Source organism: Lepidochelys kempii, chromosome 3 (genome assembly GCF_965140285.1).
Source record: "Lepidochelys kempii isolate rLepKem1 chromosome 3, rLepKem1.hap1, whole genome shotgun sequence".
NCBI classification, from domain to species: Eukaryota; Metazoa; Chordata; order Testudines; family Cheloniidae; genus Lepidochelys; species Lepidochelys kempii.
The window spans coordinates 115,892,898-115,919,612 of record NC_136382.1 but is presented as its reverse complement, the minus strand read 5'-3'; the positions used below and the strand labels follow the sequence as shown (position 1 = coordinate 115,919,612).

The 26,715-nt window shown below is 43.1% G+C and overlaps 1 protein-coding gene across 1 annotated transcript in view; it reads right to left on the bottom strand.

Moving 5' to 3' along the window:
* Window positions 1-25,502, bottom strand: part of CCDC170 (coiled-coil domain containing 170) — an 80,462-nt gene extending 54,960 nt beyond the window's left edge. Inside the window, 6 exon segments of the mRNA XM_073337669.2 lie at window positions 5,042-5,298; window positions 8,139-8,267; window positions 14,220-14,247; window positions 21,547-21,623; window positions 25,276-25,454; window positions 25,457-25,502. Of these exon segments, the coding sequence (XP_073193770.2) occupies window positions 5,042-5,298; window positions 8,139-8,267; window positions 14,220-14,247; window positions 21,547-21,623; window positions 25,276-25,454; window positions 25,457-25,487 (701 nt within the window). The 5' untranslated portion in view covers window positions 25,488-25,502.
* Window positions 25,503-26,715: the final 1,213 nt, after the last annotated feature.

Sequence of the window (26,715 nt, the reverse complement as noted above, 5' to 3'; positions counted from 1 at the left end):
AATAGTAGGCCAGCTCTCTCCTGACATGTAGAACAGGGTTTTTCAACCCATGGGTTGTGACCCAAAACTAGGGTGCCAGAATGTGGCACAGGTTCACAGAGGAAACCTGGAGAGGAGAGTGTCAGGTCCTGCCCCCAGGGGGATGGAAAGCCATGGACGGGGGGGTTGCAAAGCCCACCCTGCATTCACACTGCTGTGGTCCTGCGAGGCTGGCTGAGCTCAACTCCCTGCTCCAGGAGTTGCTACCTGGTGCACAGCGTTGGCCCAGCTGCTCCTCCAGGCCAAATATGAGTGAGTGGTGCTGCGACCTTCTGCACAAAGTCACTACATCACTCTCCCAAATTTGGCCCAGCAAGCCCACAAGCTAAATCCTCAAAGGTCACACTGCCTGGAGTGAGGAGCCAAGCTCGCCCAGTCCCATGGGATAGGAGCCACACGAGTTGCCATTATGGAATGGAGGGTGTAATTATTTAGTATTTACTGCATTAATATGTATATTGTATTTCTTACCCACAATATATTTAGTAAGCCAGTTTTGTTTTGTTTTTTGCACTAAAGCTATTTACTGGTCACAACAAGCCATCAAAGTTTACAAATGGGGACTGAACCCAAAAAGGCTAAGAACCACTGGTCTAGAGTGTGCAACATCACCCCAGATTTAAATGCATGAGGTTTTGGGAAAAATACCAGTAAGTGTATTTTTTGGTTCTAGTGGAAGTCTGTCAATACTCTAGAAAGAAATTTAAGGTGTATGCTCCACCTTGTCTGGGTGGAGCACTATATAGGGTGGGTCAGCCATCAGTACCTGAATTTCCTGTACTGATCTGGCAGAAGTTATAGTGATTAAAAATGTAATTTGCATAGAAAGGTGTAGAAGGGAAGAAGAGGCCATAGGTCTGAAGAGTAAATCCCTGAAGGCTGAGACTATCACTTTTAAGTTCCATGAGGATCCAGGTTCCTTGATTGGTGGGAATACCTTAATTAGGGCCTTCAGGAACCTAATTACTAACAGTATGGTCCTCCACTGGTGGAAGATGAGCTGAGATGGCCAGTAGGTGATGGCTGACTGAACTGAGGGACAGGTTCTTACATTTTAGTTTGGGTAAATAGTTGAGGATTGGTGGAATCAAGGAATGATGTGGTACCACAGATTTTTGGTGGCACCAGTGAAAAGCACCATCCATTTTGGCAGGTAGGTTTTTCTTGTTGATTCTTTTCTGCTGCTTATTAGAACTTCTCTAACTAGAGTGGAGCAGGCCTGCTCTATTGACAACAGCCACGCTTGCTGTGAGCTGCGAGGATGAAAGATTCAAGTGTTGGGTCTATCACTTGTTCTGAGACAGCAGGTCTGGGAGCAGAAGAAAGGCTCAGTAGGTCTGTGAACTAGAATTGTCAGGGCAACACTGGAGCTAAGAGAATTAGCTTGGCTGAGACCTGTTTCAGTTTGCAAAATACTCTGGCAATAAGAGGGGCCAGGGGAAAGTATATATCAGGTCTCCTGTTCCCAGTAACACAAAGGCATCTGCGATGGATTCCAGTCTCATTCTACCCCTTGAGCAGAATCTCAGGCACTTGTTCTATTGAGTGGCAAACACGTCCATTTTGGGATTGCCCCAGTCCATGAAGATGTCCACCAGAATCTCCCATTCACCATCTGGGAGGAAGTATCTGATGAGATTGTCCACAAGCATGTTCTGCAGTCCAAGTAAATGTACTTCACCAGCAATAACTGTATATTTGATGCACCAGTTCCAGAGCGTGATGGCTTCCTGGCAGAGCAGGGAAGGCCTGTCTCTACCTTGTTGATATAAAACATGGTGGTCATGTTGTTGGTCCTGATTTATTTGTACTGCCCTTCTATTAGGTGGAGAAAGGACTCACAGAGCTCCTGTATGGTTTTGAGTTTTAGGAGATTGACGTACATTCTCTTGTCCCTTGGGGACCATAAACCCTGTGTCTTTAATGCGTCCATGTGGGCACCCTATTGTAACAAGGATGTGTCTGTGACTATGGTCTTCAATGGCAGGATTATCCAGAAGGAGACCCCTCTGCACGCACTCTTTTTTTTTCCCCCACCATTTCAGTGAAGACAGGACCATGGGTGAGTTAATGAGATGCATCCAGGCAATGTTTGGAGAGTGTGTAAAACAGCTTCTACTAATCCTGCAAGTAGTGGAGGTGAAGCCTGGCATGCAGAGTCACAAAGGTGCAAGAGGCCATCTGATCTAGAAGGACAAGGCACAACCTTCCCTTGGTACATGGATTTCCCTCCAACTGAGAGTTAGAATGGACAGGTTCTCAAATCTGTCTTGAGGCATGTAGGCCCTGGATGTGGAGGAATCTAAGATCAGACCAATGACTTCAATCCTCTGATCTGGGATTACTGTCTATTTCCATTTATTGAGTTTCAGGCCTGATCTCTGAAAGAGGTTGAGTGCATTTTGGATGGCTTAAGAGACCTGTTGAGGAGCGCTCCCCCATATAAGCCAATCATCCAGTTAAGGTTATTTATTGATGTTGCATCTTCTCAAGTAAGCTGCCACTACTGAGAGCACCTCGCTAAATCTCTTCAATGCTGTGGAGAGTTCAAAAGGCAGGATTCAATATTGATAGTGGTCCTGGCCAACCGTAAATCTTAGGTACTTCTTGTAGGCAAAATGATGGAGATGTGGAAGTACGCATCCTGTAGCACAAGAGATCTGAACTAGTCTCCGGACTCTAGATTTGGGATTATCAATGTGAGGGGTACCATCCTGAACTTTCAACTTGTGAATGAATGTGAGGTTCCGCAAGTCCAGAATGGGTTGCCAGCCTCCCTTTTTCTTCAGGATAGGAAAATAGCTGCTCTAAAAACCCTTTCCCCTGTACTGAGGCAGGACCTCTTCCACCACAATGAGAGAAAGGAGCACAAGGACCTCTTGATATAATAGATCCTTGTGAGAAGAATCCTGGGAAAGGGGGGTTGAGTGTAGGCACTGCTGAAAACCAGATGGAGTATCCATGTGTTATTGCATCTATGGCTCGTTGGTGAAATAGCCAAGGGAACCTCATGGGAAGGAATGCCATCACATCTTCAACATTAACTATTTCAGAGACTTCTCTAAAAACACATGGCCAAAATGACTGGTTACGTGACATACCATCAAATTTATCCTGTCTTGTTCACCAATTTTTCCTCCCAATAGAACAGTGAGTTAGCCCCATGTACTGCATGTGTGTACAGTATGTTCTCTAGGACTACTGTCTCAGATGAAGACACACCAACCAGGAATTATCTTGAAAGTATAAATTTCTTTAAGTTACAGCAACAGCACACAGCATTAACCTACTTTTTTTTTTTTAAGTACATTTGATCACGTGGATTTCTGCAGAAATACTTGCACCTCTGATGTGTCTGAAGCCACAAGACTTGCCCAGCAAAACTAACCTGTGTGTGTATTCTGATCTAACAGTGAATACACTTTTGTTTGGCATGCACACGGTCCTGAAGATTGTTAAATTGATAAAGTCAGCACAGGACATTGCATCTTTTACAATGTAAAGTTGTATACGGCAAAAGCCATCACCCAATGAACAGTAGGAGGGAAAAAAATCAATGGATTGAAATATCTAACAAAAGGCACATCAGACCTGCATATGCTGGTAGATACTGTATTTAAGCTTTCTTCCTAACCTAACAGCTATCACCAGTAATGGTTCTCTTCCTCTTTCTTGGCATAACTATACCTACAAACATACCACAGTATCTGAGCACCTTGATATTGCATTATCCAGAGTGGCACATGCAATACAGAAAAATACAAAAGGTTATATTAATGTGACATTACTAGTTACAAATATGAAAGCCCAAATACATGGAAAGGAAAAATTTAAAAATGTTCATAGTAAGTTGAGCCACGTTGTACAAATTGCATATTTTCTAGTATATTCTTAACATAAAAAGTAATATATTCATGTATGTATTTAAAAACAAATACACAAATTGAAATTACAATGCATGTATAGCATAACTGAATTTTCCATATTATGAAAACCTTACTTTTCTGGTTTCATGACTATTGAGCATTTAAATATGTAATCTCAATCTTAAGCACAAATTTTTGTATTTTCACTTCCCTGCTTTTTCTTTCAGGGAAAATCAAAGCTATTAAGCTGGAAGAGCTCACAAACTCCACTGGGCAAGCTAACGGATCTTCTTAACCCTTAGAAATTCAGACTGGGGAGATTACAGACTCAATAACCACTGGCGAAATTTACAGAAAAGTCCTACAGATTTGCAGCTGCAAGTGACTAAATGCTTCACTCGAGTAAACAATCCCTCCTGCAGAGTTTATTTATAACCTCTGTAAAAACATATTGTTTTTCTGACAGGTGCTCCTGGCTGGCATCAGACAAGTCTTTGGTTCCAACAATCACAGACCCAGTTACAGTCAATAGGTGCATCAAGCATTCTTTCAGACTCAATGGAATAAATAATTTAGCCTCTTTATTTAAAACAAACAGCTATAAAAAATGGAGGATGGCCCAGACTACAGGGCAGGGCAGGGATTTCCCTGATTGAAAACACAGGGGCGAAGAGATTGGTTTTTCAGCCTGTGTGTGGTAGAAGCAGAGAAAGCCTGTAGAAAGCATGGTGAATGTGACCCTAAGAGGAAGCAGAAAAAGACATTGTCAGGCACAGAGCTCGCTGGAGTGGTACACTTGGGGGTATCTGAGCTAAGAAATTGTGTGTGCCTGCTATTTGTTTCTACTATGTTCAGGGAAACTGGGCTTTGTGTACATTATTTGTAAGTAAACAAAATTACACCAAAAAATATACCTGACTCATATCAAGTTCTCTTCCTAAAGGGCACAACTCTGAAAGGCCCTGAATATTGGCTAACTGCCCAGGCCAAAGGGGCAATACTATACAGCTCAATACAAAGCTGTAAATCTGTTTCTGAACTGAAATTTTCCTACAAAGGTAGTTTTTTATGTTGGCAACTATAGTATAGTGACATCTCAACCCAAAATTATGCCACAGCTTGATTGAATCTCTTACTTCAGTTTGGCTTCTTGGTCATGGATCTTCTCCTTCAGCTCCCAATTCTCCTGGAGCAAAACCTGTGCTGTTAGGTCTGTCTGTTTTTTGGAAGCGACAAGCACACCTGATTCCTCCTCCATCTCCTGAACTCGATTTTGCAAAGAGAGGAGTAGAGAGGATTGTCTAGCATTGTTTTCCTTGTAGCTTTCCACTTCAGCCTTCAGCTCTTGCAATGAGACTTCTTTAGAGACCATTTTGGATCTGAGATCTAGAAGCTATAGAGAGAGGAGAGGAAGAGAGAAAAAACAAATAACTGTAAGAAGAATTCAATATAGACTACATATTTGAACTGTCAAATTATTATTTAATTTATTATTAAATTGTTTATTTTTTTAAAATCTGGCAGGAAATACCTTTTGGAATCAAAGTATCTTATTCTTCTACTCTATTACCAATGGATTCAGTGAAAAAAAACAAGTGACAATAGCTACCATTTTTTCAGTACTCACAGAAAGCAGTAAGTAAACTCCAGCTTCAGTATGAAGTAAACAAAAATAGCCACATTGCTTTCAGTGCCATTCGAAACAACAGCAAAAATATGCATTAGCCGAATAAAATGGGCAAAGTTAGTAAGAAGAAAAATGTTATTTTTAAATATCTATAAAGGTATTTAAAAAAACAGAGCGGAAACAAAAACAACCACTTTTTTAAATTAATTTAAATGGAGTTTTATATTAGGTTGAAACAACATTAAGGTTGTAAAAATCACACATACAAAAGTTAGGAAATGCCAGAATTAGGGTTTCTTGTGAAACCTTAATGATACAGTCTTTAATTATATGATCACATACTATTTTTTCACAAGACCTCTGCCTCCCTGCTCTCACTTCTGGTGTCTGGTGTCACAGTGGCCTCTCGCTAATGGAAAGAGTAATTGCAAGAAAAGTCTTGCTCAGTCCTGACCTGGAGCGTACTCAGTAAGCTCTATGGCAGGGGTAATCAACAGGCGGACCGCAGGCCAAATCCGGACTGCCATATGCTTTTGAACAGACCCCAACATCTTTTTATTTACTTATTATCATACTTTTTAAAAAAAATTATTTCCTCCAGAGTCTGGACCTTGACAAAAATAATTGACTACCCCTGCTCTGTGGGAATGAAGCTTGCTCACTGTGGCTGGTACAGAGCTCTAAAGAGCTGCAGAATGTTCAGTGAAGATAGAATGGTTGGAGAATTTTGCTAACAAACCTCTACAGAGCATGTGCAAACAGTGATTTTCAGAGGCTTATAATTCAGTCAAGTAGATTAGGTAGATTTCCATAGGAACAGCAAAAGGCACCTCCCCTGGTGGCATCCCTTGCCTAATTTCAAGTCCCTGTTCCAAAATATGAAAGTGCTAGAGCTTCTCAACAAACAGTTCTAACTTATTTTTTTTAAAACACTGGCAAAATAATGTATTTTCCCTAGCCTCATTCTCACAAACAGTTGATCCATTTTTGCTGAAAATTTCCCAGAAACATTCAGCCTGAGGCAGACCTGGCATGTAAAATTTCAGCCTAAATGGTCAAAGTTATAAACAACTAAAAACAGGGATTTACAATAGAAAGTTCTAAGCAACACTTAGGTGTTGCTTCCAGCTCCATTATAATGAAAAATATGTAATATGTGGCAGTTAGCTCTTACCACATGAAAACTAAAACTAAGGTAAACAAGGTATATGAGTGCTCTTTTAATGCAAGAAGGATGCACTTGTGATTAAGGCACTTGACTGGAACTCAGGAGATCAGAGTTTAATTCCTAGCTCTGCCAAAGATATCCTGTGTGACCACAGGCAAGCTACCTAATCTCTCTGTACTTTAATTCCCCATGTAGAAATGGAACAACACTTCCTTTTTCTCTCTTGTCAATTTAGACTGTATGTCATTCAGTGTCTCTTATTATGACTCTGTACAGCACCAAGCACTAGGGGCCTCTGAATTCAGTTGGGACATGTAGATGTTACAAACAACAACATGAATTTAACAAGAATTTGAGTATTTTCGATGAAAGTGATGGTGGCTTTCTTTACTCCCTTTCTGCCTTTTCCAAAAACAGCAGTGAAAAAAATTCTATAAAGTGGTCTGTCATCACGACAGTAAGTAAGTATTTACTCCCTTCATTTAAGAGTTGGAGTCAAGTAAAGGATCAACAAGAATCTCATCTTCTTTAATTCTTTCTGATGAAATGTAAAGCCAAGCTACTGACCACATACATTAATTAAAGATCAGTAGGCACTTTTTGTTAACTGGCCAAAGTCCAGCTCAGATAATTACATTCTACTGATCTACATTCACCCCTGTTTCACTTGGATATAGAATTTATAATTTATTGTTCTAAACCATTGCTTATCATTGCTGTGAACTGTTTAAAAGTTGTTTGATTTTACAACAAATTTAGCTATATTTCATTCATGGGCATAGTGAATTTTGATTTTGATGCATCATACAGGTGGATCCTAAGCATTTTACACAGAGAGAAGGGGAGAAAGAGAACATGCTCTTGAAACATTTATTAAATGCTTTAGATGCCACCTGGATGAAGAGTGCTATCAGTATAGGATGCTATCATTCAATTCTATCGGCACAGAAAAACCACCTGTACTGCATGACTGGATCAACTAAGTGTTATTCAGTAATGGAAATAAAAAATGAGCATGTTAACAAGTGGGAAAATATGGGAGTCCTGGAATCAACAAATGTTATAATCACTGAGATAACCACAGTGTTAAAATATTAACTTTGGTTAGAATTGTGAAATACTGTATTTTACGTCCAAACAAACACAATATGAAAATCATCCTGATGCCAACTTCAATTAATGAGCAAGATAATGGTGCAAAGACTGGCAACTGATATAAGCAGGAAAAAAAACTCATGGCAAATCAGAACAAATGTAATCTGAAAACAAAAACAAAATCCCACAATTAATAAAACAAAGATACATTTTACATTCCCCATAAGGAGATTTATTGGATCTACTGTCTCTGCAATGTGTGCACAGCTCATATTAACAGGAAAAGAACATTTAGGGGGTTCTTTTGGGGGGAAGGGAGGAAGGGTGATTCTTTAAGACTTACCTCTGACTGGGCACATTCATACTTTACCAGAAGTGCTGCAAGTTCACTACGGGCAGTTTCAGCCACAGCCCAATGATTTGTCTGTTCTCGAGTGACAGGTATATCCAAAAGAATGTGATCATAAGCTCCCTGGGAAGACATCACAGTCAAGGCAAAATAAGAACCATCAGACACCATGTTTCTGAACAACGTTTCTTCAGATTTGTCCTGCCATTCAGTAGCTCAAAGAAAACACACTAAAAATGCTGTGCACTAACATTGGGTATGCCATACCCACCAAAGGTGTAAACAGACATAATTGTACTCAAATCAGTGGAGTCCCTCTACTCACACTGGTGGTGAATTTGGCCCTCGGTGTGTTAAATTGTTAAAATTCTAGAGTACAGCAGCAAAGTTACTTATGTAGTTATTAAACATTAAAGACAAAGAAAGCTTTACAGACTGTCCTTGGCCAGAGGTTGTGTGTCCCTACTATTTCAGTATTTAAATTCTGTTCCTGCACTGCACACTGATTTACAGTTTTGCAGAAAATAAAATATCAATATGGGGTGGGGGGGAGTAGTATGAGGGATTAAAAAGCATCAAAACACAATACCTAATCATGTAACTATTCACCTCCCCCCAGCCTTCTTTTGGCTGCTGTTCCTCTTGGCTTTTAGACTTTTCCCATTCCGCGGCAGACCAGATCTCACATTTTGACAATGTATACACGCGTTCAGCTTTTGGATGCTCTGAATCCTGAGTTTTGTTTTCATTCTCTGAGTCCAAGAGCACCTTGCAGCATGTATCAAAGGAATCGCAATTAGCTTAAGTAAAACAAGTCCATTTAATTTAGAAAAGAGAGAAATCAAAGCCATGCCTTCCAATTTATGTCTAATCCAGGGTCTGGGCAACAGCCCCATTAGATAGGACATATTTTGTAGTTATTGTAGATTGAAACAATATTAAATCTGACATTCTTAGAGCAGAACTGTGTTTAGTACATGCAGGGAATGCAAAGGAGTAGGGAGAGGGCATACAAAAAACCCCTCTCTCTACCTCCACCAACTCCCATGCAAAAATGAAACACAACTGTGGTCCTTGCACTACTACAAAAGAAAGACAGACTCCCATCCAGCAATGCTGTTACAGCTAGACACCCCAGAAGGGGCAGAGATAGGACACAATCCACACTGCACACTGGCCTGCAGAGCTGGTCTCACTCTGGAAAGGGCACACTCCCTCCTCTTCAAGGGTGTCTCAGGGCTTGTCTACCCACAGAGTCATTCCTGATTAACTCAACATGTGGACACTTTTATTCCAGAATAAGAATGTCCATGCATATTGTTCTTCAAGAATAGTTATTCCAGAATAACTATGTCTGAAGAACTCCACCTGCAGACAAGTCCTCATGTCTATACCTCTAGGAGCTCCCATTGAGGCAGTGCACCACACCAAACCCATTGCATGCCAAACTGCACCCTTGAATTTTGTGTCCATATGTCTCTCTCCTAACTTGAAAGAGTGATGAGTAAATGAAAAAGGGAGTTCACAATAGAAGCACATAGGCAACCTTATAGCTGGCACTGGCAATTCAGCTATAATAGAGAAAACACATGCAGTGGTGTATTTTCTGAGCCTGAGTTTAGGATTATGCACATCAGTCACAAGTGGTGAAGATATTAAATTTATGCAGGACATCCTAAGCAACTGTTTTGAGATATTTAAATTTTCTTTTGATATGATTTTTGTATCCCTCTGCTTGTAAAGTCAGACTCACTTATCATTTAAATCCAAATGTACAAGCCCAAGAGGGAAAGTAAAATGATAATGAATATATTTTTAAAAATCTCTAAAAACTACTATAAAGGTTTTCTATAGGTAATAATATTGCAAATAATAGGTCACTATTTAAACCAAGGCAAGATACAAGCACTATGTATCTCACTAGAAAGAGGGAATGCAGAGCTTTTCAATTATATAAAGCTCTTATTTCCTCAATGGGTCACAAGAGATTAGTGAAATCTGTCACTGGTGCAAGACTGAATATTATCCCTCCTACTTCTGAGGAGGGACATTATTTTGGGGGTAACAGTGAATTTCTTATTTAAGGGGGAAAGGTCAAAACATTTCTGTGGCAGCTTGTTTTAAGAAAACTTTGGAGTTGATGAGAGTTGAGGAATGTTAGCAGCCCTAGGGGTGACAGAGTAGTGGGTAGAATGCAGGCAAACGTATTTAGGTACACATGAGGCAGCCAAAAGTTAAAGATAAATGTGATTTATTACATGGCTCTGGAATTTGTCATGACTGTCATCACCACATGGATGCACACACGTTCTTCTCCAATGCATATTTTAATTAGTAGTTTAGAAAAACATCAGCCTGCTAAGGATTAGTATCTTGGGAAAAGTCACAAAATAAATTATCTAGATGAAATAATGCCACATTTGTTCGTCAGTCAAATGTCAGTCTTTTAACACACAAAGGGCTTGTTCTTGTCACTCAACTGCCTGGCACAGTTTTGGGGAAACTATAAAAAGCACAAGACTGATAACAACACTGTATCTTTCCAACGACAAGGTAAAGAGCTTTCATTGCTTTGATGTTGTAGTGAATACAAAGAATCAAAACACCCTGCTAATGTACTTAGTAACTAGTTTTGTTTGATGATCAAAGCACGTACACAAGTGAAAACTACATACTCTGGTGTTGAAAGAGTAAATACTGACATTATAGCTTATAATCAGGACTTCTGTGTTGGCTGGTTTTTTTGGTTTATTAATTTCATATTTTGGGGTTTACTTTTTGCAATTTTTGTTTGATGTAATGTCCAAAAATTGGGTGTTTTCAGGGCTTGCTCTCTCTGTATATACTAGAATGAGTAATGTATATTATTTTACATTACTCATTACAGTCGTTCTGTAATGAGTAATCTCTTTGTAATGTTCCCGAATGCCCTTTAACGTACTGGTTCAAAGAGCACTAATTTAAAGTACAAGAGGGAACCTTTAGTGCATGCCAGCAGGCCTACCCAGCAACACATTAGTGTGCTTTAGAAATTACACCTCCATAGGGCAGTGGTTTTCGCAGAATCCTGTACTTACTACAATACTATGCCTGCTACTTATTATAATCACTTATCTGCTACCATCCTCTCTCCTGTTTTACTCCACGAGTTGTCTAACACCATGTGTTCAGATTTTTAGGACAGGGATAGGATAATTTTTAATAGGATAATTTTAGGATAATTTTTTTTCCATATGCATACAACAGTCAGTATAACAGAGCCCTAGTCCATGCTTTGGGCTTCTAGGCACTACCACAATACCAACAAATGAAATAGTAATATCACCATCTCTTCGGCCTGAATTCATATTACTGTGAATTTCTCTCCTCTCCTCTAAAGAAACATAAAATGAATAAATTTAATCACCATCTCTTATTCTCTGACATCATTACATAGGTGTCTCATCAAGCTGATTAATACAGCACAAAATAAGAGAGTATTGTTCTAGAGGAAGATCCCTGATCCTCAGCAATACAAAAACGCCTTACTGCCTGAGGATCTAAAACCTGCACTGTTCATTTAGGGACAGATTGACAAACGTATTTAGGTGGCTAAGATGCAGACAGACACCCGAGGGATTTACAACAGTCCCTCAGTAGGTTCGGCACCTAACTCAGATTAAAGTTAATGGAAGATAGCTCCTAACTCAAGCACTTTGGAAAATCCCTCTAAGGGCATGGCTACACTTGCAGACGTAGAGCGCTTTGAGTTAAACCAGCCTTCGTAGAGCGCAGTAGGGAAAGCACAGCAGTCTGCCCACACTGACCGCTTCAAGCGCACTGGCATGGACACATTTGCGGCACTTGCAGCAGCATTGGGAGTGGTGCATTGTGGGCAGCTATGCCAGCATGCAAGTGGCTGCAACGTGCTTTTCAAATGGGGGTGGCTGGGGTGGAGTGTGACAGGGAGTGTGTTGTGTGTATGTGGGGGGAGACAGAGTGTGTTTTTGGGGAGCTGAGAGCATGTCAGCATGCTGTCTTGTAAGTTCAGACAGCAGTAGACGCCTCCTTCCCCCCCCCCTCTCACACACAGCATTCCACACTAATGGTTGCTTTGTCTCGGAGCTGATAAGCAGCTGACTGCCAGAAACGGAGCTGTCAAAGGGCATTTCCGCATTCCTACAGCCAATTCTAAACAATGACAAGAGTGGCCACCTGACTTAAGGAGATTATGGGACATTTCCAGAGGCTGATCAGAGTGCAGTAAAGCAACACCTCGATCACACTGGCACCGTGGCGCTCCAGCGAGGGCGCAGCAAACGTTATCCCACTCGCCGAGGTGAAGTACCAGCAGTGCTGTAGCCGTGGAGACAGAGCGCTCTACGTGCCTTGCCAGTGTGGATGGGTAGTGAGCTAGTGCGCCCGGGGCTCCTTTATTGCACTGTAACTCGCAAGTGTTGCAAAGTCCTAAGTATCTATCTGCATCTTTAGCCACCTAAATACTTTTCTCAATCTGCTCCTAATGATCATTGTGGCACCAGAGATTGGAAAAGTTGGAACTACTATATTAATGTCCAGGTGGATTTTCTATATATATTCATATGGGTTTTGGGGGGTGAATATGTATATTTGTGTACACATTAAGTAAACACATTAATTTCTACATTTTGCTACTCAGTATGCACAAACCTGACTGGTGATCCATACCACTGCCAAGCAGTTAGCTAATCATGAGTGACTGAGAGATTTTAAAAGTATATTAAGCAGATCTGGCACTCCCTCAAACAAGAACAGAAAAGCTCACTTGCATAATGCCTTATCTCTACCATTCATTCTGTTCTCCACAGGCTGATGCAAACAAAATGAAATAACATTTTTAAATAATAACTACAAGCGAGTTTTATAAACAGGTCACTCATCCAAGTTTTGCATGGTATATTCAGTTCAGACGAAGTGTCTCCAATGCAGATCAATAAAATTCAAGTCATTAAAGCTCAATGAAAACAATCCAATCCATACAAAACACATGTAACAGATGCCTCTCCTGTCCCTTCCACATCGGAAACAGCAGCAGCAATTTCAAGTGGACTATGGAAATCCCAAGACCAGCTACAGCCAAAGGGGTAAAGTCAGCGCCTTCCAACCTCCCCCCGCCCACCAGTTCCAGGGGAACAAGCCCATTATACTGGACCCAGAAACCTCTCCTACAACTCCTTTACATGGGCAGCAGCTGCCAGGAGAAGCCTTCACATATCATCATTCGCTCAACTCTGTAACTTGAACTCTTGATGTATATTTATTTCATTTGCTATAATACCTTTCACTGCTGTCCCCCTTCATCCCAAGTGCAAGCAGGTGGACACCCCCACACAACACATCATGCCCGGAACAGAATCTACAAACTCTTTTTAATCTAAACATACCTCTTTTCCTGGGAGTTTTGGCTTTACTGGCCGATCACACAACAAAAACGTAAACCTCAGCCTACGGTGTTCCTATGGTTTCCCTGTAGAGACCTATCTGACCTAGGCCCCAGTTTCCTGTTGCGAAGAGCCACTCTCACCTTCCTTATATAAAGGGTTGAGTCGGCAAGCTGCACCTGCCACAGTGAGTCAGCAGAACTTCAGTAGTTTTATGCAGGGCTCCACCACCTCCTGAAGAAGGTGGATCACCAGAAGAACCATACCATCTTGTTACACTCCCCTCCCCTTTGATATCACTGCAATACTTTAGCTGCCCACCATCAGTCTCTTCCCATTATGTTTTTGCCATCTTTCTTTCTTTAATTCACACAACCCCTTCCCCACCATTCTTCACTCTCACTTCAACCCCAACTACGGCCCTCCCAAAATCCCTAATATTAGTGAAACAAATATATAAAGAAATATACATCAAAACAATAAAAAAAACCTCCATAAGCCAAGTGTCACCCATCATCCTAATTGACCAGTGGGTACATTGTATCCCTTTCCCCAACACTTTGTCTGTTTCGACCGCATGCTGTTCAGAACAGGGATGGCATCTTCCTCTGTATTTGAAAAACAAATAGCACACTTCAATTGCTAGTACAACAGAAATAAAAAATGACTCACTAACCTTTCGTGCCTCTGTTCTTCCTTTGTTTCTAATAAAACAAATGTGAGAAAAAGAATTGAAAAAAAATGCTGGATATAAAAATATAGCATATCTGAGAATTCTCATAAATCTGTTCTACTGACCTATTTCCTGTTCTTCCATCAACAAAATAAGGGCATAATAGCAAAAGACAGCAGGTGTAGGGAGAGCTTCCGTAGCAGCCCATCAAAGGCCCCAGCCACCAGAAGCCCTCCAATAGCAGTCAGAGCAGCCTTCAGATACTTGTCTACCAACTGTCATGATAGTCCTCTTCACATGGCCAATGATCTCTGCTCCAGTTACATGACCACTTTTGTCCAGTCACCTCCTTTCCTCTCTCCCCTCCGATCTTTACTCTTTCGTTCCTCTTCTCAGCCCATCAATTTCACCCTTCTTCTTTTTACCCAATTTCCCACTTAAACCCTCCGGCACAAATAAAATCAAAACAAAAAATAAAATCCATGCAATAAACTTGACATGGGTCAACCTTAACCATAAGCTGTAATTTGTATGTTGCATCCCTTTCCGCCACCATTTTTCAGTTTTTATGCTTTTTAGATTGCAAGTTCTTGGGGCAGGGACTGGTTCTGCCTATGTATTTGTACAATGCCTAGTACACTGGGTCTCAAGACTGATTGGAACCACTGGATCTTACCACAATTAAATAAACAAATAAAAAGAAAGAGGAAAAGCTGACTAGAATTGCTAAACCCAAAGGTTCACCTTCTATGTCATACCAGATTCATATTTAACAAAATAAAGAAGAGTTATGCAGACAGTGTTTCTATTTTTAATTACATTCATATTCATGGACACACATGTGAATTAAAAAGGGGCTCATTCTGAAAAGTTAGGGCAATAGGATGGGTGAGATTCTGGGCTGCACCTCTGATGATATGTCTACACTGCAAAAAAAAAAAGTGTGTTCTTAATTTGGCTATCTACCCTGCATTAGCTAACACTGATTAAAACAGCAGCCAAGATATGGCAATTTGGCTTTTAACTTGAGTTAGCCTGTAGAACAGCTAGGGGTTGAACTTGAGCTCTTAAGTCAAGTTAAAAGCTAAATTGCCACGTCTTCACTGATATTTTAACCAGAGCTGGTTAATGTTGATTAGCTAACCTGAGTTAAGAACACATCTTTTTTGCAGTGCAGACAGAGAAAGTGGAGGTTAATGTGGCTTTAAGCCTTCTTGCAGAGTCCTGATTCTAGACTGCTTTGGGAAAAGGGTCTGTCGAAATCATGGCAGCCTGTCCCTGACAGCCTATGAGTGACAGTGCTTCCCCCTGCCCCTCCCCAGATACACATGCACACTAGGTCTTGCAAGGGTACCCCAGAGGACAGCCTATGGCTGTCTTCCTCAGTGCCTGTGCCAGAATTCTCCCAGAGCCAAATCCATACCTTTTAGGGCCCTTTCATACAACTTTGGTCATTTTACCTGGAGTAAAGGGCCCAGAAATGTTGGATATTAAAGCAAAATAATAATATTACACCTAGACCAACAGTTCTCAAACTTTAAAATCTAGCATATGAGATCTAAAACTCAAAAGTACTTAGTGTAACACCCTTATAATATTAGTCAGTGTAGTTATAATGGATTCTACTCTGATAAACCAATCCATGTATCACATGACTGCAGCAGTCATCTGTGGTTGCATATACTGCCTTTTGAGAAATCCTGGCCCTGACAATTTCTGCACTGCTGAATGCACCTCTTTTGTTAAGGTGGAGGAAGAAGGAATTCTAAGGTGGCTGAGGCAATATCTTTCATGCTTGTCTCTCTCACCACAACAGTCGGTCAAATAAAAGATTATTACCTCACTCACCTTGTCTTTCTAATATCCTGGGACCCACACAGCTACAACAACTCCTCTTACAGAGTCAATTACATAAACTTATTACAGACTTGACAACCCCAGGCATCCAAAAATCACGAGCCTCAAAAAATTATAAAATATTTTCCCAAAAATCTCATGATTTTAAACCAACAAATTTGGGGTTATTTTGCCTTCTGATTTCTGAGCCTTTCGGGTGTAGGGAGGGGTTCACATTTTGAAACTTTTCTCTGCAACCGTCTAGTCGAGAAACTTAACTTATAAAAATAAAGTTGAGATTTTCATATAACCACTTGACTTCACAAGTTAGGGTTCTATGAAAAAAAAGACAAATATTGTAAGACAAGTGATAAAATTGCAGGAGTTGGCAATATGCCATATGCCATGTACATAAATATTTTCTGTTTATTTTGTAATTACTACATTTCAGTTTTATCCTCTTTATTTTCATATTATGGAAAAGGGTGAAAACAATGTCTGACTGCGGCGAACAGCAGAGAGGCTAACAGAGGGAGTTTGCCTGGGATCTGTTGAGAGGAGGTACGCTAAGGGCTGCATTAGGGAGGCCGTGTTGGTGAGTATCTGAGTGTCTGTTGTGGGGACAGTTTGACTGTGTGCTTGATTGGCTGTTTGTTTGAAAAGTGTGATTTGGGAGTGCTTTGTTCCAGGTGAGCCTTGAGTGGGCCTGACTGTTATAAAAAGCCAGTCAGCTGCGAACAAGCTGAGTGGTGAACGGCAGAGAGGCTAACAGAGGGAGTTTCTGAGAGCCCACTGAGGCTTACATCTTGCCGGCTTCTCTGAGTAGTTACTACAACTCCTGAGGAAGCTTGTAGAAGGAAGGTAATATAGACGGGGAGCGTTCAGCTGTTGTGACCTGCACTGGATGTGCCATGTTTGTCTTTCTTCCACAGGACAGAAGCGACTTTGTCTGTACAAAGTACAAGCTGGTTTCCATATTGGAAGAGAAGGTTCAAGGTCTGGAAAAACAAGTATCGACCCTGCGTTGCATAAGAGAAACTGAAGATTTCCTGGACAGATGTCAGGATATCCTTCTACGGGCACAACGTTCTGAAGATTCAGAGCAGGCTGCGCAGCAGGGACAGGAGGACGGTGAAGAAATTTGGCAGCATGTGACCTCCAGAAGAAGAAAGGGGAACATCCATGTACCAGCAGCGCAGATACAGGTAAGCAACCATTTTCATGTTCTCTCCACTGGTACTAATGCGGAGAGCGGACTAGATGATACATCTGAGGGAAGGGAACAGAAGGAGACTCCGCCGATTGGAAGGCATGAGATGCATTGTCCTAGGGATCAGAGTAGCAGCCGTGTTAGTCTGTATTCGCAAAAAGAAAAGGAGTACTTGTGGCACCTTAGAGACTAACCAATTTATTTGAGCATAAGCTTTCGTGAGCTACAGCTCACTTCATCGGATGCATTCAGTGGAAAATACAGTGAGGAGATTTGTGTATATAAACGTCTTCACTGTATTTTCCACTGAATGCATCCGATGAAGTGAGCTGTAGCTCACAAAAGCTTATGCTCAAATAAATTGGTTAGTCTCTAAGGTGCCACAAGTACTCCTTTTCTTTTTGTCCTAGGGATGGGGGTTCCACGACCACCGCTCCGAAGAGAAGGAGGCGGGTGGTGATCGGGGACTCTCTCCTCAGGGGGACTGAGTCATCTATCTGCCGCTCTGACCGGGAAAACCGAGAAGTATGCTGCTTGCCAGGATTCACAATGTGACGGAGAGACTGCCGAGACTCATCAAGCCCTCGGATCGCTACCCCTTCCTGCTTCTCCACGTGAGTACCAATGATACTGCCAAGAATGACCTTGAGCGGATCACTGCGGACTACGTGGTTCTGGGAAGAAGGATAAAGGAGTTTGAGGCACAAGTGGTGTTTTCATCCATCCTCCCCATAGAAGGAAAAGGCCTGGGTAGAGACCGTCAAATCGTGGAAGTCAATGAATGGCTACGCAGGTGGTGTCAGAGAGAAGGCTTTGGATTCTTTGACCATGGGATGGTGTTCCAAGAAGGAGTGCTAGGCAGAGACGGGCTCCACCTAATGAAGAGAGGGAAGAGCATCTTCGTAAGCAGACTGGCTAACCTAGTGAGAAGGGCTTTAAACTAGGTTCACCGGGGGAAGGAGACCAAAGCCCTGAGGTAAGTGGGGAAGTGGGATACTGGGAGGAAGCACGAGCAGGAGAACGTGAAAGGGGAGGGCTCCTGCCTCATACTAAGAAAGCAGGACAAACAGCAAGTTATCTCAAGTGCCTATACACAAATGCAAGAAGCCTGGGAAACAAGCAGGGAGAACTGGAAGTCCTGGCACAGTCAAGGAATTATGATGTGATTGAAATAATAGAGACTTAGTGGGATAACTCACATGACTGGAGTACTGTCATGGATGGATATAAACTGTTCAGGAAGGACAGGCAGGTCAGAAAAGGTGGGGGAGTTGCACTATATGTAAGGGAGCAGTGTGACTGCTCAGAGCTCTGGTATGAAACTGTAGAAAAACCTGAGTGTCTCTGGATTAAGTTTAGAAGCGTGAGCAACAAGGGTGATGTCGTGGTGGGAGTCTGCTATAGACCACTGGACTACGGGGATGAAGTGAACAAGGCTTTCTTCCAGCAACTCACGGAAGTTACTAGATCGCAGGCCCTGGTTCTCATGGGAGACTTCAATCACCCTGATACCTGCTGGGAGAGCAATACAGCAGTGCACAGACAATCCAGGAAATTTTTGCTAAGTGCAGGGGACAATTTTCTAATCCAAGTGCTGGAGGAACCAACTAGGGGCAGAGCTCTTCTTGACCTGCTGCTCACAAACCGGGAAAAATTAGTAGGGGAAGAAAAAGTGGATGGGAACCTGGGAGGCAGTGACCATGAGATGGTTGAGTTCAGGATCCTGACACAGGTAAGAAAGGGAAGCAGCAGAATACGGACCCTGGACTTCAGAAAAGCAGATTTTGACAACCTCAGGGAACTGATGGGCAGGATCCCTTGGGAGAATCACATGCGGGAAAAGGAGTCCAGGAGAGCTGGCTGTATTTTAAAGAATCCTTATTGAGGTTACAGGGACAAATCATCCCGATGTGTAGAAAGAATAGTAAATATGACAGGCGATCATCTTGGCTTAACAGTGCTGATCTTAAACACAAAAAAGAAGCTTATAAGAAGTGGAAGATTGGACAAATGACCAGGGAAGAGTATAAAAATATTGCTCGGGCATGCAGGAGTGAAATCAGGAAGGTCAAATCACACTTGGAGTTGCAGCTAGCAAGAGATGTTAAGAGTAACAAGAAGGGTTTCTTCAGGTATGTTAGCAACAAGAAGAAAGTCAAGGAAAGTGGGGGCCCCTTACTGAATGAGGGAGGCAACCTAGTCACAGAGGATGTGGAAAAAGCTAACGTACTCAATGCTTTTTTTGCTACTGTCTTCACGAACAAGGTCAGCTCCCAGCCTGCTGCACTGGGCAGCACGGCATGGGGAGGAGGTGACCAGCCCTCTGTGGAGAAAGAAGTGGTTCAGGACTATTTAGAAAAGCTGGACAAGCACAAGTCCATGGGGCCGGATGCGCGGCATCCGAGAGTGCTAAAGGAGTTGGCGGATGTGATTGCAGAGCCATTGGCCATTATCTTTGAAAACTCATGGCGATCAGGGGAGGTCGCGGACGACTGGAAAAAGGCGAATGTAGTGCCCAACTTTAAAAAAGGGAAGAAGGAGGATCCTGGGAACTACAGGCCAGTCAGCCTCACCTCGGTCCCTGGAAAAATCATGGAGCAGGTCCTCAAGGAATCAATTCTGAAGCACTTAGAGGAGAGGAAAGTGATCAGGAACAGTCAGCATGGATTCACCAAGGGTAAGTCATGCTTGACTAATCTAATTGCCTTCTATGATGTGACAATTGGCTCTGTGGATGAGGGGAAAGCAGTGGACGTGTTGTTCCTTGACTTTAGCAAAGCTTTTGACACGGTCTCCCACAGTATTCTTGCCAGCAAGTTAAAAAAGTATGGGCTGGATGAATGGACGCTAGGGTTGATAGAAAGCTGGCTAGACTGTCGGGCTCAAAGGGTAGTGATCAATGGCTCCATGTCTAGTTGGCAGCCGGTATCAAGCAGAGTGCCCCAAGGGTCGGTCCTGGGGCCAGTTTTGTTCAATATCTTCATTAATGATCTGGAGGATGGCGTGGATTGCACCCTCAGCAAATTTGCAGATTACCCTAAACTGGGAGGAGAGGTAGGGATAGGATAGAGAGGGACCTAGACAAATTAGAGGATTGGGCCAAAAGAAATCTGATGAGGTTCAACAGGGACAAGTTCAGAGTCCTGCATTTAGGACGGAAGAATCCCATGCACCGCTACAGAGTAGGGACTAAATGGCGAGGCAGCAGTTCTGCAGAAAAGGACCTAGGGGTTGCAGTGGACAAGAAGCTGGTTATGAATCAACAGCGTGCCCTTGTTGCCAAGAAGGCCAATGGCATTTTGGGATGTATAAGTAGGGGCATAGCGAGCAGATCGAGGGACGTGATCGTTCCCCTCTATTCGACATTGGTGAGGCCTCATCTGGAGTACTGTGTCCAGTTTTGGGCCCCACACTACAAGAAGGATGTGGAAAAATTGGAAAACGTCCAGCGGAGGACAACAAAAATGATTAGGGGACTGGAACACATGACTTATGAGGAGAGGCTGAGGGAACTGGGATTGTTTAGTCTGCGGAAGAGAAGAATGAGGGAGGATTTGATAGCTGCTTTCAACTACCTGAAAGGGGGTTCCAAAGAGGATGAATCTAGACTGTTCTCAGTGGTACCAGATGACAGAATGAGGAGTAATGATTTCAAGTTGCAGTGAGGGAGGTTTAGGTTGGATATTAGGAAAAACATTTTCACTAGGAGAGTGGTGAAACACTGGAATGCATTACCTAGGGAGGTGGTGGAATCTCCTTCATTAGAAGTTTTTAAGGTCAGGCTTGACAAAGCCCTGGCTGGGATGATTTAGTTGGGGATTGGTCCTGCTTCGAGCAGGGGGTTGGACTAGATGACCTCCTGAAGTCCCTTCCAACCCTGATGTTCTATGATTCTATGATCACTTTTCACTATATCCTTCATCGTCACAATCAAGTCCACCTACCCAGTTAGTCTTTTCCTTTCCAAACAGACCTAACTTTTAGCTTGTAATTCCTGCCAATCCTCTGATTATTTTTGATGTGCTTCTCTGGAATTTTTCTAACATTATTGTGTCTTTTCTGAAACAAGCATAACCTAAAAACAATAGTCCAGGTGAATAAAATCAATTACTTCTGGCATTTTCAGTGTTTCTCTTCTGACGATAAGTCCTGCCCAGTCTGCTGTTGTCATTATAAGATGTTGTTGGACATCATTCTCCACTGTTTATTTAATAACAAGCCTACTTCAAAGTTGTTTAATATGCTCAAAAGAAAGTCACACAGCAATCAAAATGTTATTTTTACCTTCCAGCACTGCAGATAGCATTTAAATTCACTCTCTCTTCCACTTGTCTCTTCATTATGGTGAGTTGATCTTGAACCTAAATGTGATAAATAACTGTTTACCATGGTTAAGAACAGCAGTTATCTCAAGACAATTATGAAAATACTGGTATTTCAGGTTTTATAACAACTTCTTACATCTTCTTGTAAAGACTTGATTAAGGGATGAAGTAAAAAGAAAAAAATTGGTGAAATGGGTCCCCCTGCTGCTTTGTTTCAACAGTTTTGTGAAATAAATACTGTGAAAAAGCTGAAAAATTTATTATTTGTAATTACTTTGAGATCAACATGTTTTATATGCTTTAAAAAACAAATATGGAAATAGAGTTCAGATCTTGCTGCCAGCAGACAAAGGGTCAGAGGAATGAAATGCAGCAAAAGCAAGTTACTGTGCAGAAAATCACCGCTTGCTCACATGCAGTTTCACTTGTTTTCTTTGTTTTATCTATTGGTTGGTGGACAACAGTATAAGGCTTTGTAGAATAAATTAGTATTAATGAGAGATTTGTAAATGGAGGAGAGACCGCAAAGGTGATGGACACTCTAACAATGCCAATATTCTATTCTAATATCCTCTTTGTTTCATGCCTTCTATGTCTTGCATTACACTGAACAGATATATACTTATGAATATATAGTTGGCTTATGCACAGTATAAATTTTAAGAGTCCAGTCCCACATCTCTCTCTACTCCACCAGCTCTGATCAGTCACAATTATTACATATACTTTTGCAATACCTGTAAAAGTAATTTTAAGTATGTTCTTCATTTAGAAGTCACCTAGTTACAGATCATTTTTATATTTATTTTTTTGCTATCAATTCTAAACTATTAAAAATTCATGCTACTGAAAACAGTTTAACAGGTTGAAAGCTGTATTTACTAAAATGGCAACAGACTTCAGAATGTTGAAAAACAAAAATTCTAAGCAGAGCAACAAAACAATTTAGTGCAATACAAAAATCACATTCCACTGTTAACAAAAGTCAGTGAATAGCTGAGTATCACCTATTAATGGCTGTTTTTCCTACTGAATAAAGTATTGTTAAAATGATGGACTTTTATATTAACTACACTTTTTGCTATTGCTTTAGCAGGCAATTGGTTTCATTTCCAAGCAATATCCTTGAGCCTCACCTTTAACTTCACATCAAAGCCATCATACCACAGTTTCAAAGGAATGAGTTGAAAGAATGATAAAGAAACGCAATGAAGAAAAGCCTTGGATAACACAAGTAAATTCCTAGCACACTGAAGATACTCCCTTTTGCAACATTTAATAAGAAAAATTTTTGTCCTTGAATTTGTAAAGATAAGTTTTAATGATCAGTCAGACTTTATTTAAATCGTTGAACCAAATATCTCTACTGCTTTGTAGTATATGAAGTAATGCAGCTGTTAAAATTGACAAAATGATGAGGTGAAACTAAAAACTGAAACAAAAAGGGAACTTGTAGTTGCATTTTGAAGTATTAAAATTAATGTCACTAATCCTCCACAGAAACAAGCAATTAAATAAAAAGCTATCTTTTTTTCTCCTCTGAAATGTCTGAAAACTGGCTAACAGATCAATAGGACAGCTTTGAGGCAGTTAGAAATTAGCCATTCTGTCTTGGAAACATCAGGATGAAGGCACTAGACTAGAATTTCTTGAACTTGAAGAAACTATGCCCAAACTTTTCCAAAATTCATGCCCCATCTCAAACACATTAATTGCAATTAAAACTGCACAGACCCTCCTCCCTTCTAATTTTGCTGGTGTTAAAATCAAGGATTAGCTTTTTTCCCAAGTTTGTAAATCCTCTGTCACTGACTTCAAGAGCATCTTCACTGGAGATTTTTTTATTTTTTTTTTTATTCCTGATGTATGTATCAATCTGGAGGCTTCCAGTGGGGAAAAAAATGAAATAATTCTCCAAAAGTATATTTTAAAACTGGAGATAAAAGTGAACTGAGTCTAGAAATGCTGGTTTAGCAGTATCTAGAAGCAGGGATGGATTCGAAAAGAGGCAAAGAAATTCTACACACGAAAATATGAACCTTGGAACTGCCAAGGATCTGTAGAAAGTCTTTGCAGATCCTCTTATGCGATGGAACACAGGCTGAGAACCACTACATCAGGGAGTCACTAGAACAGGTAAGGTTTCTATCAGCTCTTAGGTGAGCTGGATTGCATGTTCTTGTCTAAGGCTTTGTCTACATTGCTAAACAAGGGTGTGTTTTGCCACATGATAATTAATACGCATTAGCAACCCCACTGTAAAATCCCAGAGGAGAGAGGACATTGTAGTTTTACCATGAGATAAACTAGGCAAGGTCAATCATCTGCAAGGAGTATAATGTTAGTAGTGTGTACAGAAGATCTTCAGTCTATCTCACCTCCTTTCTGTAGGAAATCATCTACATGGATGCATTTGCTGTTACACCTCTTAAACCCACAGATCTTCCAGAGACTAAAAAAAGCCACTCCTTGAAATATGTGGCATAGGTGGGAGCACACATCATAAGAGTCAGGATGGAGAATGGTTTTCAGAAATGGCACAGGCAATAAAGGGGTAACAGGTCTTCAACTGAGAGTGAGTATACTCATCCTGACTAGAGTAAGGGTTAAAACCTAGGTGTCACAGCTGCATACAGCAAATATAGAAACGTATTTGAAAGGAACATAAAATTACAATGAACTGCAGGTTGACGCCTTTTTTAATTTTGGGAGGGTTGTGGGGTTATTTAAATATTTTAAGTAAATATCATGTGACAAAAGGTGCTGGATTAGTAAAGGATTAGTTAAAATGGGGATGAGGAGGTTGGGATGCTCATTGGGACCCTACAGTGAGGCTGAGGACCTGCATGCAGCAGAGGCCAGAGTCAGCCAAGAGTTCTGCTGCTCAGCTCTGGCCTTTGGTTCTGCTCCCCAGCCCAATTTGTGCCTCCCTCCAAGGAGAAGCAACTGCTTGCTCTGGTGCACCACCTGTGACTCAGACTACGTTTACACTATGGAGACTCTACGGGCATAGCTATGGGCACAGTCCTGTGGCGGAGGCACAGCTTTTCCATCACTGTAGGTAGGAACGCACCACCTAACACCTGTTGGGGGGGGGGGGGAGAGACACAGCAATTGGGAGCAAGCCTGGGGTGCTAGAGTGCACTGATCAGCAGCCGGGCACTTGGCTACCTTCAGGTCCCCAGGCCCCTGCAGTCAAAGCCCAGCTCCCTAGCCCCAGCGATGGCTCCCTAAAGCCCTTTCCCACCTCTTGTTCTCTGCACTCCTGGTGCTCTTTAGGAAGGTTTCTTCTGACTCACAGTATGACTCCGCAACTGTGCATAAACTCCTCGTTCTGGCACAGGGAGGGGGGCACCCTGGAACTAGGCGGTCAAGCTCCCAGGAGGGGTGCCTGCCAACGCGGCTCTGCAGCGGGCTAGGGCCAGGGAACTAGACTGGAGACCGGCTGCTCAGTCCATCCCCACCCCCCCACACACATGCAGCCTGCCTAGGAAGCGTCCCCCTGGCCAGCCTTAGGACCCCACGGAGCAGTGAGATCTCGGAGACAGGGGACGCTGAGCGCAGAGAAGAGCAAGGTGCTGGCCCCAGGCAGCGCAGCGTGATAGGAACAGGAGGCGGCGGGACGCTGCGTCCAAGCCCGGCTCTGCCCCGCAGCCAGTGCAAAGCGGGCAGGGACGCGGCTCCGTACCTCCGCGGCGGGGGGGTCGGGCAGCAGCGCCGCGTTGCTGGTCACGTCAATGAGCCGGGAGCAGGCGGCCCCTGCGCGCGACCTGCTGTCGCTGCTGCTGCTCATGGTCCCCGGGGATCTGCTCCGGCCCGTTCCATTCGAACCCGCCCCGCCGCTCTGTCCTCGCGCCCCCAGCCAGCAGCGCCGAACCTCACCCACGCCGCGGTCGCCATGGCGACGCGTACACTGAGGAGGCCGAGCTTCCGCCGCTGTCGCGAGAAGTGTCCAAATCGCGCTGCCCTGTCGGCGTGGCCGAGGCGGGGCTCCCCGCGGGCCGCGCGGCCTCAGGCGCGTGCTGGCCGCGCTCTGGGTCCCGCGGCGGGCAGCGGAGCAGCTGCAGCTCCCGCACCAGGCGCCCCCCAGCTGCTCTGCGCACCGCAGCCGCCCGAGGGGGCGCTGGTCGCTGGGTGCTCCTGCCCCACCTGGCGCCGCCGCTGCCGTAGTGCAGAGCCGGCCTCAGCCGCGCCCCCCTGCCAGTGGCCGGGCCAGGCGGGGGGACGACTGGCCGGAGATGTGAAGCGGGGCAGGCTGGAGCAGGGGTTCTCGCAACAAATGTTTTGGTGGCCACCGTGACAGATTTCCCTAAAAGACTTAATTAACTTTAGGAAAAACAAATTAATGTGCACGTATACATGTCAGATCATGGTAATGTGTTTCTGTAGGGGTCTCAGAGTAGCAGCCGTGTTAGTCTGTGTAACCCTTCTGCCCGTCAGAGTTGGCAGCAACAAGGGCCGGGTTCAATATCTAGGGGTTCCATTCCAATAACACAATGCAAACTGGCTCGAGCCCCCACCCAGTGACCTGGGACAAATATATACCACCCCCGCTGGGCGCCTCCAAGAGGCAATACTTCCCCTCTCGCAAGCACATAGTCTGAGTGTAGCAAAAGTCTTTTAATAACAGAGAGAAACAATGTGGCATTATGTTGGGGAAACACCACCAACCGGATTCATAACACAACCCATGAGCAAAAACAACCCACCCCAGGCAAATTGGGGCATGCCCTTTTCCCTTTGGTTCTTGAGTCCAGCAACCCCAAAAGTCCAATGCCCCAAAAGTCTCTGTCCCTGGTCAGGGCAGCCCCAGAGTTCGAAAGTTTATCGGCGGAGCTTTACCTCCCAACCTGGGTGGAAATGGGACGGGGGTAAGAGGCACCTTACGTGATCTGAAGCTGACCGCCCCATAGCTCCATAGCGGCGCTCCGCTCCGCTCCGCCAGCCGCCCCACAAAACTCCTTCGCGCAGCTGCACTCCGCTCCACCAGCCGCCCCACGAACTCCTTCACTCAGCTGCGCTCCGCTCCGCCAGCCGCCCCACGAACTCCTTCGCTCAGCTCCACGGCCCACAAGCAGCTCCTGCCATCCACACACTGCTCCGTGTCGAACTGCTTCGCCAGCCGGCC